A 16880-nucleotide genomic window follows, 5' to 3' on the forward strand; every position below is an offset into this window, starting at 1 on the left:
TTTTGCATTTCGTCAAACCTTATATGTATATGGGCTTTACATTTATCTTCAATTTCTATTCATTAAGTAATATGCTTTGCGTGAAGTATAGGCACATTCCACAATTAGTGAGGTGTACTGCCTGCCATCGCTGGATTTTATTGTCCAGATTATGACTTTAATTATACATATAGGCCCTTTGTTACTCTTGGGATTAGAGGTCATTTCACTGTACTCAGTCCTGTGTCACTCTCAGGAGCTTAAGGTCTCATGTTTAAAACTCCCAGCTGAGGTTCAGAAATAGCATCTCTAAGCTGGCATTGCAACACTGGATTGACTCTTTTTTTGTATTTTAAATCTTTTTTTTTTTCTTTTTTTAAAGTTTAATGATGTCTTTGGTGTCAGCTCTAAGTTGTGAAATAGAGGTAGTGGTGGGTAAATAGCAGACATGGGCTTAATTGATATTAATATGATGTCTATCTATTTAATTTGTTTTTAACTTCATATCATACCGTTAAAATAGCTGAGGTTCATCTCATTCTGAACTGATTCCCACTGATGTTAATCCTCAAAACAAATGGAAAGTAGATAGGCCATTTTTTAATCCCTTGTAGAAGTAATCCCTGGGGAAGAGGTGGGGTTAGTGGTGCTCAATTAACTGAATCCTTGAAAGTAATGCATTTTTTTTTCTTTTGGTGGGGGAGGGTCAGTTGAAGGGTAAGTGCTTGTTGAAAAAACCTGTAATCCCATTAATTTATTTCTTACCTTATAATCATGGAATAAGTGAAAATAGTCTTTTAGAAGATTTTTGTTGCTCATATATTTGAACCTGGCTGAAATTTGGGCATCAACAATGCTGACTCTTGGGCATATCCCGGAAATTTGTTCTATTAGTTACTTTTTATCAGAGTATGATTTTCATAATTTACTCCTTGTCTTAAAATCCAAATGTAGAAGAGAAGACAAATTATCATTATCTTAGGGTTTTAAAGAGATGGCCTTTGTTTAATTGAAGTTTGATATTATTAGAATAAAATTTCAAAAACTAATGTTTCTGAAAATACTTCAGAATGTATTTTGTATATGTTTTTAAAATACTAATGAAGATGTGCTGAAAAAGCAAATGTAAGCCTTCCTATACAGAAAACAGTTTTAATAGGATTTAAAATAGCGAATTTATTCAGTACCGTATGCTGTAGATACGATATTTGTGAAGTAAATGGTAACTTTTTGAAAGTGCTTTTGGAAGGGACTTAACAGCCTACAGAACACTTAATTCATTTACTCCTCGCTGCACCCTGTGCAGTACATTGTACAGATAGGGAGACTAATGCTCAGAAAGTAAGTGGCTCGTCCAGTGTCTCTTATTAAACTGTAAAAGTGTGATTCCACTTCAGAACTGGAAGCCTTGTGTGCAGGCTCAGTGGTGTCTGACTCTTTGTGACCCCATGGACTGTGCCCACCAGGCTCCTCTGTCCATGGGATTCTCCAGGCAAGGATACTGGAGTGGGTTGCCATTTCCTACTCCAGGGACTGGAGTCAAGGCCAAAGTCCTTGCTGTGGTTTTCAAGGCCTGACATGATCTCCTGCAGCCCCTCGTCCCTTACTCTTCTGACCAGTCACCCCACTTTCCGCTCAGGCTCCAGCCTTGTTTGCCTCTTTGCTGATACTCAGATTCATCTGCATGCCCTCCTGCCATGGCCCCTGGATTTATTGTCCCTGTGCTCACGCACTTGCCCTTCAGACACTCTCTGATTACCTTATCTTCAAGTATTTGCTGAAAATCCATCTTACAGGTGGCTTAGACGGTAAAGAATCTGCCTGCAATGCGCAATACCTGGGTTCAATCCCTGGGTTGGGAAGATCTCCTGGAGGAGGGCATGGCAGCCCACTCCAGTATTCTTGCCTCATTCTGTTTGATTTTAAAAGTCAACCTGTATTTTTTTTTTTTTTGAAGAAAGTGTTAGAAAGTGAGACATAATCTTTTTATATAGTAATAGGGGCAGATGGTTCAAAGAACTTAGGTTTTTGTCAAGTAAGCTGCACTTTTTTAAAATATTCATAAATATTGTGTCATTAAAAACCAACCTAGTTTTAAAATTTTATTTCTAGTTTTCTTGAGATATAATTGATCTATAACACTGTATAAGTTTAAGGTGTACGGTATGTTGATATTCTATGCTTACATTTTGCAAAGTGATTACCACCGTGGTGTTAGCTAACACCTCCATCTGGTCACATAATTCCATTTCTTTTTTGTGGTGAGAACATTTAAAATCTGTTCTTTTAGCAGCTTTCAGGTATATAATGTAGCCTTATTTACTATTATACCATGCTGTGCATCAGATCCCCAAAACCTGTTTATCTTATAACTAGAAGTTAATACTCTTTGACCATCATCTCTCCATTTCCTCCACCCCTCCACCTCTGGTAACCACCGTTCTAGTTTCTGTTTCTTTGAGTTTGACTTTTTTAGATTTCACATATAAGTGGTAACCTCCAATATGTCTTTTTCTGTCTGACTTATACTTACTCCATCTTAGTTTTAAAATTTGCATTTTGTGACTTGATATTATTAAAATATTAGGAAATAATTTATTCTATTAAATATATTAAACTTTTTCCTCTTCAGTATAATTTTTTTTCTAGAGGAATAAAGCTGTAATTTACCATTGAAAGTAGAGGAAAATAAGATTTGGTTTATAAAGTCAACCTGCATTTATTATGTACCTACTATGTTCCAGAAACTTCTTTTGGGGGCCGTTAAAAGAGGAACAAGACACATGATTCATTGGCTTAAAAGAAAAAAGTGGTCCTAATGTAATGTGGCAAGTCCTTCAATGGAGTTATATATAAGGTTTTGTGGGGGTTTTATGTTACGGGATTTCGGGACTTCTTGGCTGCTCTAAAGTGAGATAGTCCTATAACCCGTGCAGGGTGTATGATTATCTTCTCAGTGTTTACAGCCGTCTAAATACAGTTGGAATTAGTACTGTCATTACGGTTGAGACTGTTATCCACACTCCTAGAGAAATGTTGAAACAAAGAAGTGATGTGGCCCAGAGGTTCCCAAATGCAGGAGACCAGTGGAAGAGTTGTTGCTGGTACTGGGCAAGATGAAAAATAAGTAGAAGGGAAAGAAGATTGAGAGAGAGTACATGACTGTGTGTGTATGTGCTCACACGTGTGTAGATGTGTATGCATGTGTGTACATATGTGTGGAGAATTGCCACCCTCCTTTTTAAGGAAGGATTATTTTTTATTCTAAGTTTGAGCTTTCTCTTCTTTTTCTATCCTTAACGGTCCTTTCATTTTAGGAAATTATAGTGGAAATAAGTGTTATCTAGTTATTATTTTAATGTCTTTTCCTGAAATAGAAGAAAGTCAACCTCTTCTTCTTAATAATTTTACTGGTAAAATCTTCAGAGGGAGACACTGTCGGGGATACTTTAGAACATTCTATAATTCTTGCAGTTCTTATTTTATTTTTTTGACGTAGCCCAGCATGCTTCAGGAATTCCTTTTATTTAAAAGGCCTTGGTTCCTATTTTCCTAGTCTCATCTCTGCAAATGGTAATGAACTGATAGTAGAGAGACTGGGTCAGTCAGAGGCTGTGGTGGCTTCTATCCTGCGAATAAGTTTGGTGGCAGAAAAGTAATCTACATCTGTAAGTATGAATTTTTAAATGTTTTATTTTTCTTGTCCTTACAAGTTATAGTGCAGGCCTTGGCATTAGAAGGTAAAGCATGAGGGAGAACTGTGAAAAATTGGAAGCATGTTTATTAGAAGTTTTGTATGTGTGGGTGCATGTGTGTGTTTCCCGTTTATTCTGATTAGAGCACAGTGTTGAAACAATACGATAGCTCTGAGTCCTGTGGTTTTGGTGCTGAGGGCACTGTTCTGCGTTAGTGGAGACCTCTGGGTATTGCTTATAAACTGGCATGTACATATTTGTCAGCTTTGGGGAAGGGATAACTGGAGAGATCCATGAAAGAGTAATAACACATGTTGATTGTCCAAATTAGGAAGAATAATTAATATATTATTATTTAAAACTTTATCCACCTGCCATTGTTCACTTATGTTAAAGTTTTAAAATGTGTAAATACTTGTAGAAAAGTCTATCAGATTTTCCTTTACTTTTAGATACTTTTCTTAAACAGATAACCAGTCACGATAGTTTATCCATTGCTCCGGTGGTGGTGGTGGTGGTAGTAGTGAGTTGCTTTTCTTTATCCCAGTCATCGTCATCATTGCTCTTGGTGTGCACTGGATTAAGACTATCTGGGTTTGGATACTGGCTACAACCCTTAGTAGTGGGTGATATTGGGCAGGTGACCTAGCTGTCTAGGCTCTGTTTTTTGTTTTTTTTTTTTTTAATCTGAAAAACTGGGATATTAATAGTGGCCACTCATAAGATATTCTAGGGATTAAATTGGATAATGTGTGTCAAGAGCTTAGTACAGCGCTTTGCAGTAGTGAATGTTCCTTATCATTGTCATCATTCTTTTGACCTTAAAATATCAATACTGGTCTTAACTGCCTTTCAGTTTGTTGTTTAATACTTAACACCTTGGTCTTCTTTTTATACTGTTTTTTATTGTTGTAGTAGTTCTATGTGACATGTTTTTGAATCTAAAAAAAAGTGTGTGCTAATAATCACCAAAGTGTTTTTCGACCTTCCTAATAGATTGTGAAGAGTTGTGAAAGCAGCCAACTCTAAATTCACGTATTTATAGCCAGGGCCAAGAAGGAATACTTTCACTGTTGTAGGTGTTGCCAGGGACCTTCCTTTGGTTGAAAACCAAAAGTTTTCACTGTTAGCTTTAAATAAACTGAGGGCAAATTTCAAAGGTGAAGGAGGTGAAAGAAGGATTTTAAAGTGGTTACTTTAAAAACAGTGGTCTTCAGCTGTGGTCACACATTGAAATCACACAAGACACTTTTATAAAATATAAATACCTTGTAGTGGAAGCATCATCAACAATAAACGTTTTTGGAGCCACTACTTGAAACACAGTAATAAAGTAATTGGAATGGTCAAATACTGAATACTTGTTTTAGCTCACATCAGTTTCTTATTTGCTTATTTATCTGGGACTGTCTTGTGTTACCAACATGGTATGCTTGGGTTCAGTTTATAGGACATGAAGTCTAATTTTATTATTTGGTTCATTATAAGGATTTATAGTGGTCTTATTTTGATGAAATATTGTTGGCTATATCTGATTTTTTTTTTTCAAGTATCAAAAGCAGTTCCTAGTAGAAGCATAGTTCCATGAATAAAATAGGATTCTTTTTAGGTTTGTTTTTGAAGTAGGTATGACAAAAGTGGGGGCTTCCCTGGTGGCTCAGTAGTAAAGAATCTGCCTGCAGTGCAGGAGACCTGGGTTTGATCCCTGGGTTGGGAAGAAACCTGGAGAAGGAAATGGCAACCCACTCCAGTATTCTTGTCTGGAAAATCCCACGGGCAGAGGAACCTGGCAGGCTGCAGTCAATGCAGTTGCAGAGTCAGACACGACTGAGAGACAGTTACTTTAGGTCCTTAAACACATCTGCTGACATACCACACTTCAGTCTTCAATGCTCAGGCAAGCTCTTCTCACTGCTGTGAGACCAGTTTTCTGTAAATACGTTCTCATATACCCATACGGATGCAATCCTGTGACTTTGTTGAAGTTTTGAAGGGTCATGTGTAAGGGACTCATAGCACACTTGGATGGGGATGTGTTTGCCGTGGGGAAGGTTCCAGAGGAGGAGGTGGGGGATCAGAGACCACAGTGACATGCTGAGTGCTTTCGGTTCTTTTTGTTGTTGTTGTTTGAGTAGGGGAAATGGATGTAAAAGGGCTACAGGAGGAATAGCTTAGGGTGTTTTCAGGTGAAAAGCATTGTTAATTTAGAATTTTTTTTTCCCAGATCTTTTGAATGGACATAACTGATTATAAATATTATTCATTAGGAGCTCAAACAATGTTACTGCTTAACTTCCAGTAGAAACATGGCCATTTTATGAAAATGTTTATCTACATACATTTAAACAGCTTATGTGTAAATGCATTATCAGCCCACATCTCTTATTTTATTTTTTTTTCCTAAAAACCAATCTGCTTTCTTCCTGTGAGATCGTGGCTAATGAATTTAATGATGTGGGCTTTCTTTATTTACTCAGTTGGCGTATTTATTTGCAAGTGGCAATGATTTTCAACAATTAAGTTTAACTGGAGTCCCAGAGTACCAAACCCAAAGGACATTGAATTCATGTTTTGTTTCTTCTGCCTTTGCTGCTTTCTTCTTTGCAAAGTCCAAAATTGAGTCAGGCCCTCAGAGAACATGGGCTGATATTGGGTCCATGATTCTGTGTCCCAGACTTTAGAAGGGGTGGAATAATGTAAGCTCTTGATTAGGGAGGAAAGAGTGTTCTTCCAGTTATAAACAAATAATAAACATCCATCCCTTGAAATCATAATGAGGGTGAGTGGTGTGTGTGTGTGTGTGTGTGCGTGCGTGCGTGTGTGTGTGTGTGTGTGTCTGCGTCTGCATGCATGTGTGTATTACATGTATAACTAAGTGTGTATAACACCCGTTGACTATTCTTTAGATATAAGGAGAATCTTTGGCTCTTACTCTGAACTTGCATCCTTTCTGTACTGTTGAATTCTGTGCCTGTTTTCCCATTACTTTGGGGCTTGTAAATTTTAAAATTCTTTGGGTATGAACACCTTGGAGGTGAGAGTAATCATTTCAACTTACTAATGAAAATTGATAGGAGGATGCTGAGAGATGGTGATAGAAAAAGAGCATGTGTGAGAAAATAACTAATGCTGAAAAGGAAAGATGAGGACACTACAGTTCGAAATGCAAGTGTCATGAAGATCGACCATTTAACTGGTCATTACATTATCTTCTTGGGTGAGGAACATATTCTGGAAATCAGCTTAAATTCTAAGAGTTGTTCCAGAATAGTGGAATCTGACCTTATGAAATCTTATCAAGCTAAGATCATTAGATCAGTTAACTCTTCCTTCAAACAAATACTAACATTGGATGGATGGGTTGTTGTGCTAATGACCTTCATGGTATTATATAACCACTTACTGATTCTTCATTGTTCATGGTTATGGTTTTATGGAATCCCTCTCCTGGGGGTAGGGACGGTCTGTGCAGGACGGAGGTTCCCACGGAAGAGGGACTACACAAGCACCCACTGCCTGGCGTGCTTTGGGACTCTGCAGTGACCCTTAGTTTTTCTAGTTTACATTTATTTTGAAATGTCTATAATTTTTTTTTGTTCATCTAAGTTACTGAATGTTTCGATTCTCAGGTGGCTTGGATTTAGGAGGTGGGTAGTTTTGAGTTGCTAATATCTATGTTACTGCGTGTAGCCAAAATGTACTGCTTGTCTGATTTCTTCTTTTTGTCATTTATGAGATTTTCTTTATGGGCTAGTACCCGATCCTTTTTTTACTCATGTTTCTTTAAAAAAGAATATTTGTATCTGCTCCTGGGACTGGTTCTGTAGACGTTAAACTGACATCACTGGAACCGTCTGCACCACTCAGTGTTCCGTCTCTGATCCTGGCCGGTCCTCCCTTTTCACATTCTACTCTTTTACATCCTGCTGGAACTAGGGAAGGTGAGGGCAGGGCGGGTGGGAGCAGCACCGCCATGTGGGGCGGTCTGAGGGCCAAACGAGAGCCCTGTGCTTGGACCATTGTGAGTTAGGGCATCCTTCAGCACAAATGAAAACACAATTTTTAAATATTGTTATAATGGGATTGGTTCTTTGAGGACACCATTCCCTTTTTTTCTTTGTCTTGACTCTCCTTTTTTCTTCAGTCTTGATTATTTAAGTTCTTACATTTAGGGGAAGGAGGTTATTTTAGAGGAATTTAGTCTGTGATAAAGGATGAAACATAGCTTGTTGCTGTATGTGTTAATCTCTGGGAAATGGGCTGGCAGGGTTCAGCACCATACTTTATATTGAGGGCATGTTGGAAATTAATTGGTTGTTTTCTTTCTGTGTTCTTCCTCTTTTCTCTTTTTGCATACCCTCTCTATGGAATATGGTATTACTCCCGTGTTTCACTGAGTTTGATTGTTGCACAGAGTGAAGAGTTCAGGCTCTGGAGTCAGTTAGCTTGAGTTTGAATCCTTTCTCCACTGCTTATTAGCTCTAAGACTCTGCGTAGGTCACTGAATCTCTCTGTGTCTTGGTTTCCTCATCTGTTAAGTGGGAAATAGTACCTCTTGCATAGGGTTATTGTTGGGACTGAGTGAGATATAAAATATGTAAAGTGCTTAGAATATTACCCAGTATTTATATCCAATAGTGGTCAATAAATGTGAGCTAATTATCATTATTGGGCAGTTGGATAGCCTGCTTCACATTTGTCTTTGACATTATAGCAATTTGGATTAAAAGAGAATACATTTCAGTTGTTTAAAATTAAGAAAGAGGACTAAATGTTAACTGCCTGCATTTTTTTAGATAGCCAAATGTGAATTATTTGAGTATCATTGCACTGACCACAAAGAATAATCATTGTTGTCACTACTTAAATGATGATTTGCTTTTTGGAGGAAAAACTGTCATTTATACATGCTTTTATAATGCATATGTGCTGAGTTAAGGAGTTCTCCTTGTACATGGTCTGGTTTTTAAGCTTTATCAAAATTACTGTATCAAAAATAGGATTCATTAAAATTTGTCCTGAAGACTTTAATACATTAATAAGCCTTTTCTTGTTCTCTGTGCAGCGTCAAAACTCCTCTTCCGCTTTGAGGTGTGGGGTCTGATGTAGAACTTAGAAGACTTCAGTAATTAACCATGATGGTTATGTTCATGTAGTTAGCCATTGGTTAAGGATATATAGTCATGTTGATAAGCAGCCTTGTTTAGTTTTTGTTTGTTTATGTAAACACCTGAAGGAGATTGTAATTAAAGAAAACACTTGGTTTGTCTGATTTAGTCCTTATAAGGCTTAGATGTTTTGAAAGTGATTAAGTTTAGGGGAATAGAATGAGACATCTCATGGCTTAATTCAAATTCTTTGACGTTACTAAATCAATATGTTAGACTTTTGGGGTAACTTTGGGGGGTGGTGGTGAGAGGGGCAACTGGTTGAGAATAATTTCTAAATATTTAACTTGCTTTTGCTGAGAATAGCAGTGGTGCTGTATACCTTTAAAAATGATCAGCTCTTTCTTCTTCCCTTATATCTGGTAGAGAAATGTGATACTTTCAGATACCGTTGTGCTTCACCTAAAGTTGACATCAGTTTTGGGGAGAATATGATCCATGAGGTCCCGGGTTCATGGGCTGGCACTCGGGCTCTGGGTTGTGAGGAGGAGAGGGGGCTTGGAGAGGAGGAGCCAGGTGGATCCCGTGACTAGCAGTCTGGCCCTGTCTGCCCTCTGCTGGGGCTGCCGGTGACTGTGTAAGATGGGTGCTGTTAGCCTTTGCACTTACTCCGGGAATCAGGTGGCCCGCGCTGCAAGGCCATTGCAGTGCATTTCCTGGGAGATTGGCAGCTGGGGATGGTTGCAAGTGACTGGACAAACATGGTTCCAGTCCCTCTTGAATTGTAAAGAAGGAAGATGGGAGTGTGGTTAGAGACTTGGGTGCTGTGCCTAGCTTCACAACTCATTCATTGTGGGACCTCCATGATTGTCTCTAATTTTCTTTGTGAAAAATGGAGACTAATAATAATGATGGCACCTGCTTACCTCAGAGAGTGTTCTGAGGATTATGAGTTAATCGCCTTGGATCGCAGCAGAAGTCCTCTTGTCATAATATCATTACCTTTCCAGAGAGGTTCCAGTTTGGTGGAATAAAGTAGTAGAAAGAAGATAGAAGTGGAATGAACTATTTACCGTTAGTTGGTGTCTTTCAAGTCCAACTCTAGGTCAGGTTTCCATTCTAGCTGGGGAATTTAGTGTAGAATTTCTACGTATTTTTTAGCGACAGCAAACCAAATGTCTGACCTGCTGTTTGTAGGAAAAGAACAGATGTTTATTCTGAGAACATATTAATGAACATGTTAGTGGTTTTCTCTCCTGTAAGAGAGGAAGATGGGTCAAAAGGGAGAGCCTAGGTTTAAATAGAGTTTGCTTGCATTGTCCTATTATGGATGTGCCCTTTTTGAGAGTCTATATTGCTTCATTCTGTTGATCTTTTGAGTGTCTTTGACAAGAAAGCTTCAGAGATACCAAGCCAAAACAAAACAAAAAATATAAATACTCACAACAGTCGCCTTAAATACCAAGGATGTCAGCGTGAAATTAAAATGAATCAACTGACATTTCTGCTTTTAAGTTTTTTAGTTAAATTAATTTAAACCAACAGTGAAAAATTCTGTGTCTACCTTATAATGGAACGTTTGACCTTTTCCAGTGTTTTTGGCTTAAGAGTGTAGACATTGGGATGTTTTTGGTTAAAATTTGCTTCAACTCTCTAAGGGCTCTTGGGATTTTGGTCAATCTTTGGTGGCGAAATAGCAAATGCTGTCAATTGTGTTGGTACCATGTAGTTTCTGCAGACAAGGTCTCTGAAGTAGTGGATATGGTATTTCCTCCTGTCCATGTGTAACTGTTTTAAAAGAACACTGTTGTCATGTGAATTCTTATTTTTTTGAGCTTGCTTTTGAAGTTAACTTTCACAGAGAATTCCTGTTACCTAGAAATTGATGACAGACTTACACCATTTCCTTTTTTTTTCTTAGACGTTCCATCCTCAGAGCAGCCTGAACTGTTCCTAAAGAAACTTCAGCAGTGCTGTGTCATTTTTGACTTCATGGACACGCTATCTGATCTTAAAATGAAAGAATACAAGCGCTCCACTCTTAATGAACTGGTGGACTACATTACAATAAGCAGAGGCTGTTTGACAGAGCAGACTTACCCTGAAGTAGTTAGAATGGTGAGTTTCTTTTTTTCGCCGCGGACACATGTAAGCACCTTCCATAAGGACGCACAGGTGTATTTACTGCAGAGTCAGGTCACGGGAGGTCACCTCCACAAATGAGAGCCAACCTTCTGAGAGCTAAGCACAAGTAGTCGGCACAATGCTAGAATTTGAAGAGCATGATTTCATGAGAATGAAATCCAGAACTTTTCACCTACAACAGTATTGGAGGAATCATTGACTTCAAAATACGAAACCAAGATTGCCAGAGTGTTACTGGATTTCTGGCATTGGGAAAAGAAAAGACACAGGAGAATCAACAAAAGTTTTAGATCTGTGTTCGAAAAATATACAAGCCTGTTGGATGCCTTGATTTTTTTTTCTCCCCATTCATTGTGGTATATTAGAAATGGCTTTAAACTTCATGAAATTGTGATAAAGAACCTAGATAAAGCCTCTCTTGGCTTTATAAACTAATCATTCATTTTATAATCTTGCAGTCAGGAATTATGTCTTTCATTAGTTTTGAACAGCATCTTGTACTTTGTGTGGTCGTTAAAAGTTATGAGAAGAAACATAATTAGTATAATACAAGAAATTATGTTCTTATTGTATCAATAATTATATTAGTTTTTCAAAAGCTGAGCCAAAATACAGTCTGCTGTTAGATTTCCTTGGCCTCCTAGAAGATCTTGTGTCTAGAGAGCACAAGCTATTTGGAGGTGGTGGCTGTGGTCTACTAACTCCTGAAATTATGCCGAAGAGATCTAAGGGGGTCGGTGCATCATTGGGAAGCCCATTGGGGAATCTGGCTCACCCTCTGTGTACTGCTGAAAATGTACTTAGTCTTTTTGTGTAACTTGTATCCCTTGTATTCAACAAATGCAGAAAAGAGACATCTGTGATGGAGTAGTTTTGGTTAAAAATGAATAGTTTTCAGATTTGGGAAGGGACCTGAATTATCACAACTTGAGAAACTATGATACATATATGAAGGTCATTTCAAAACAATGTCCAGTATAGTCCTCAGATCCATATCGCAGTGTATATTGCATTTATTAATTTACAGGAATGTAAAACAGTGTTTTGTACATTAACTGTTTACATTTTTACATTGTGGCTCTTGAGCAGTGGTTCTCAACCAGGGGTGATTTTCCCTGCCAGGGCACCTTAACATTGGAGACGTTTTTGGGAGCTGCAATCAGGGTTGGGAGGGGGGTGCTACCAGCATCTAAGGGGTAGAGGCCAAGAATACTGTTAAACTTCTTAAAATGCACAGAACAGCCCCTGTAACAAAGAATTATCTGGCTCAAATGTCAGTAATGCCACTGGTGAGAAACCTTGGCTCTAGAGTTTGCCTGCTCTCCAGCCCTCTTACCCTGATACCTAGGATCTTCTCTAGTCCACCTGCTTCTTCAGAGCATAGTCCCTTGGTTTTAACCTACCTGTGTTCTCAGCTAACAGAGTTATCCTCTGTTTATAACTTTCTTATGCATCTTTCCATGGATAGTCTGTGATTATTGAAGCATATCCAAGCCTATATGTATAAATATTATCTTTTGTAAACACACAAATGGTAGTATACTAACACACTCTCTGTATCTTGCTTTCTTTTCTTACATAAGTACATCAGTACATACAAAGCTGCCTCATTCATTTTTATAGCTGCATTTCATTGTGTGGATGTGCCATAATGTATTTAACCATAACCCCATGAATATCTTTGTACGCATATCAGTCTGCCCTTGTGTGAGAACATCTATGTATTTGTGGATTTGTTCTCTAATAGCCTGTCTTTCCCCCTCTTCCCGGACCTTTGTGAATTCCCTGGCCCTCTGCCTCTAATTCTGGTTCCCCCCCTTGCCTTCAAGAGCTGGCTTAAAGTGCTACCATTGGTTCCTGAAAAGTCCAGTGTTTTCTCCTTCCTTCAGTTCTACCACTTCCTGACAACCCAACCTTTTAGAATTTGTTCATTGGCTCCTCTTTAATCCTTTCAGACATTTATTTGATTTTTCTATTTAGATTATAACTACTTCTAGGGGGTCCCTAGCCTTTGGGCCACAGACTGGTACCTCCTGTCAGATCAGTGGCAGCATTAGATTAGAAATAAAGTGCACAGTAAAGGTAATGTAATTGAATCATCTTGAAACACTTACCCCCGCCCTCTAGTCCATGGAAAAATAGTTTTCCATGAAACTGGTCCCTGGCCAAAAAGATTGGGGACCCCTGAATACTGCTCAGCAGGAACTATGCCACGAACATCTCTGTGGCCTCTCTAATATCCTAGTCCCGGCCTACCTGGAGGTTGATGAATGAGTGAATGAAAGCATGTTCCCTCTTAAAATATGGGCATTTCATGCTCTCAAATTATGATGAAGATATTGGATTTATTGGACCATATCCAGTTTTAAACCCAGTATGTGGCATAATTCAAAAATTCATTAATTCCTGTGAATCATCTTGGTCCTAAAGCAGCTTGAGTCTCAAAGGAGAGACCATTTTCTCTTCTCTTTTACTGTCCATCCCCCCCGCCATACCCATCACAACCCTCAAACCTCAACAAAAAAATGTAAAAAAAAAAAAAAAGACTCCTGTCATTTGCTTGTGAATGTGTACCTTAAAATGACTTAAGTCCTGTTTTAGGAAGTTTTGAATCTGTAGCATGCCTGCTATTCTAGGGCATTAGATAATTGACTTTCTAGATGATAGTTTAGGGTGCTCGGAGATGTAATTTATTTTTCACATCTTGTGATTTGTGAAATTGCTACTAATTTTACATGATTCTTAGACAGTGTGGGATTTAAAGAGAAGGAAGTAGTATGGTAGAGTAGAAAGATAAAGGGCTTTGAAACCACACAGACTTGGGCTCAGATGTCAGCTCTTGGCACACTTACTTGCTCCATCACCTTGGACTGAGCCCTCCATCTCTTAATGTCCTCAGTTTACATGAGGTGCCAAGAGATGGGTAGGATGGAGGGAAGAGTGGCTACAGTCCCTCCCACCCTGCTCCATAAATAGTCCACTAAGGAAAATACTTTGTTTGTACATCAGGGTTCTCACCACCTCAGATACACATACAATCTAGTAAACAGGGATTTACCTCTGTAAGAAGGGTTGGAACTACGTCCCTCCTTATCCTCTACTCCCTTCCATTTTGCCACCTGTGAGCCCCTTGTATGTAGAAATCCTGGTGCTGTTACTGCTTATTTTCGTCATCTGTATCATACCTACCCTTCGGTTACTTTGTGAGGATTGGAGATGACATATGTGAAGCTCTTGGTATAACCCCTAAAGGGCTTCCCCAATGGCTCAGTGGCAAAGAATCCGCGTCCACTGTAGGAGACGGGGTTTCATCCCTGGACGGGAAAGATCCCTGGAGAAGGACATGGCAACCCACTCCAGTATCTTGCCTGGGAAATCCCATGGACAGAGGAGCCTGGTGGGCTGCAGTCCATGGGGTTGCAAAGAGTCAAACATGACTTACTGACTGAACAACAACAGTAGTCCCTAACACATGGCAAGCGTTTAGTCAGTAATACTATTAACTAAACTTGGATGATTTCATTATTAGGTACTTGACTTTATAATAAGTCCTCCAATGGGAGGAGCCCAGAGTTCCTGTTTGTGGACTGAAAAAGCTCTATTGGCTAGATGTGTTATATCCCACTGCCTCTGGTCCTCAGATTCTCTAATTTCAATCCTGCCTGTTGAATAGTCACTGTTCCCACCAGTTCTTCTTTCCTATTCCTGTAAAATGAAATTGCTTCGGTAGGATTAGTGAGAGAAATGGTGGTACTTTTAATGAAATATCAGTGAAGTTGATAGCTAGGTTTTACAAACGAGTATGACCGATGACTTAAGGTGGTATGTTCTGATGTCAGCATTATTACCGAAAACCGATGGGATTGTTCTGAAAGCTGCTATTCCTGTTAGGGTAAGAAAAGAGTGGCAGATGAAAGAAATCTAGGAGTTGTAGAACCCATTTCTAACATTTAAATAAAGTCTAGATACCACCTACAGACTGTTAGAATTAAGAAAGAAAAATGATTCTTTATGTGTAAACAAAAGAAAACAATATAGCATGTAACTCACCTTTGGGTGGTGTGGGTAATGGAATAGCCCCAGATAAAGTAGAAGCCACTGTCCTCATTTCTTATCTTCCATTTAACACTGTGAGACTTGGGTAAGCTCCCCCTTGAGCCCCCCATTTCTCCCCTTGTAAATGAAGGGAGTTGGTGGTGGTCTCTCGTGTCTGTCCAGCTCCAAAATCTACCAACACATTTTCAGAAATTTAGAATGGATCCTGCCATCCTTAAAGTTTACAGAATATTGTCCAAAGTAGTTGCTTCTACTCTGTCAGTGGTTTCTTCCATGTGTTTCTTTCTCGTGGGGTCATATCTGATGGAAAAACGAGAACCAGGACTGTTAGTTCCTCAGGCTTTGGCACATATTGGCCTTGTATCATTTCAAGTGTCAGGCTTCTGTCCTTGAGGCAGTGTTTTTACCACATTTATGCTCATGTTTTCTTTCTGGTTCTGTTGCCATGCATCCATTTGAGAAATTTCTTAGCATCTCTAGCTCTCTCAAAGGGTTGGACATTACTTGCCCGCTGAGCAATAAGTAATCTTGGGTTAATTTTTTTATCCAGACTTAAACTCTGTCTTTTATACTCTTGATATTCACCCATCTTCCTTTTCAAAACCATCTCTGGGAAATAGTTCAAATATGAGAGGAAATCTTACGGGTGAAGGCATTGTTTTAATTAGCCCCGGGTAATATTTATTGACTGGTTTAGAGCCACACCTTTACATTTTGATGATTAAAAACAGACAGGGCCCTGCTCTGTCAAAGTCTGGTAGAAAGGGCACCCATGTGAACAAATTTTATGTCATCCATGTATTAATAGAAGTTTGTAGAAGGCAACAAAGGAGCAGAGAGAAAGGGGGAAGGGAGGAAGGTCAGGAATGGCTTTACAAAGTGAGGAAAGCCTGACTATTAAAAACAATGGAATACATATTTTCCAGTGGTTGAAATAATGTTGAAATGAAAAAGAGAATTACCTGATACAAAGGCATTCCCAAACCACATGGTAGATTCAGAGGAACACAAGCAGTGCTGTGTTGTTACAGCATTGTGTGTGTGGGGGTGGGGTGGGGGAGTGGGAACAGGTGAATGGTGGCAGCTGAAGACGTAGGTGTGGACTGGAAGGACCTGAAGGAACCTCTGGTTTATCTACAGACAGTAGGTGACCACTGAAAAGTTAGGAATAGGGGAGTGATACGGTCAGTTTTGTATTGTAGTGGCAGTGGGCCAGGTAGATTGGAGAGAAGGCAGAGGAGAATTGATGAGGGGTTTGTTGTATTAGAGAAGTTGTAGAGGGCCTGAACCAAGTACAGGGTGGAAGTAGGGAAGGGGAGAAAAGTTGAGTTTAGTTCAGTCGCTCAGTCGTGTCCGACTCTTTGTGACCCCATGGACTGCAGCATGCCAGGCCTCCCTGTCCATCACCAACTCCCGGAGTTTACTCAAACTCATTGAGTTGGTGATGCCGTCCAACCATCTCATCCTCTGTCATCACCTTCTTCTCCCGCCTTCAATCTTTCCTACCATCAGGGTCTTTTCAAATGAGTCAGTGGTGAAAGTATTGGAGTTTCAGCTTCAGCATCAGTCTTTCCAATGAATATTCAGGACTGGTTTCCTTCAGGATGGACTGGTTTGATCTCCTTTCAGTCTAAGGGACTCTCAAGAGTCTTGTCCAACACCACAGTTCAAAAGCATCAGTTCTTTGGTGCTCAGCTTTCTTTATGGTCCAACTCTCACATCCATACATGACTACTGGAAAAACCATAGTCTTAACTAGATGGACCTTTGTTGGCAAAGTAATGCTTTTTAATATGCTGTCTAGGTTGGTCATAACTTTTCTTCCAAGGAGCAAGCGTCTTTTAATTTCAAGGCTGCAGTCACCATCTGCAGTGATTTTGGAGCCCAAAAAATAGCC

General features: G+C 39.2%; 1 protein-coding gene across 3 annotated transcripts in view; it reads left to right on the top strand.

Annotated features, from left to right (window-relative positions):
• The window catches only part of PPP2R5E (protein phosphatase 2 regulatory subunit B'epsilon), a 149288-nt gene that overhangs the window by 66734 nt on the left and 65674 nt on the right, over window positions 1-16880 (top strand). For all 3 annotated transcript variants that reach the window (XM_061156920.1, XM_061156922.1, XM_061156921.1), the window contains exon 3: window positions 10704-10900. In XM_061156920.1, the coding sequence (XP_061012903.1) occupies window positions 10704-10900 (197 nt within the window). The remainder of the gene's footprint in view (window positions 1-10703; window positions 10901-16880) is intronic.

The sequence above is a fragment of the Dama dama genome, chromosome 12 (assembly GCF_033118175.1).
Source record: "Dama dama isolate Ldn47 chromosome 12, ASM3311817v1, whole genome shotgun sequence".
Classification (NCBI taxonomy): domain Eukaryota; kingdom Metazoa; phylum Chordata; class Mammalia; order Artiodactyla; family Cervidae; genus Dama; species Dama dama.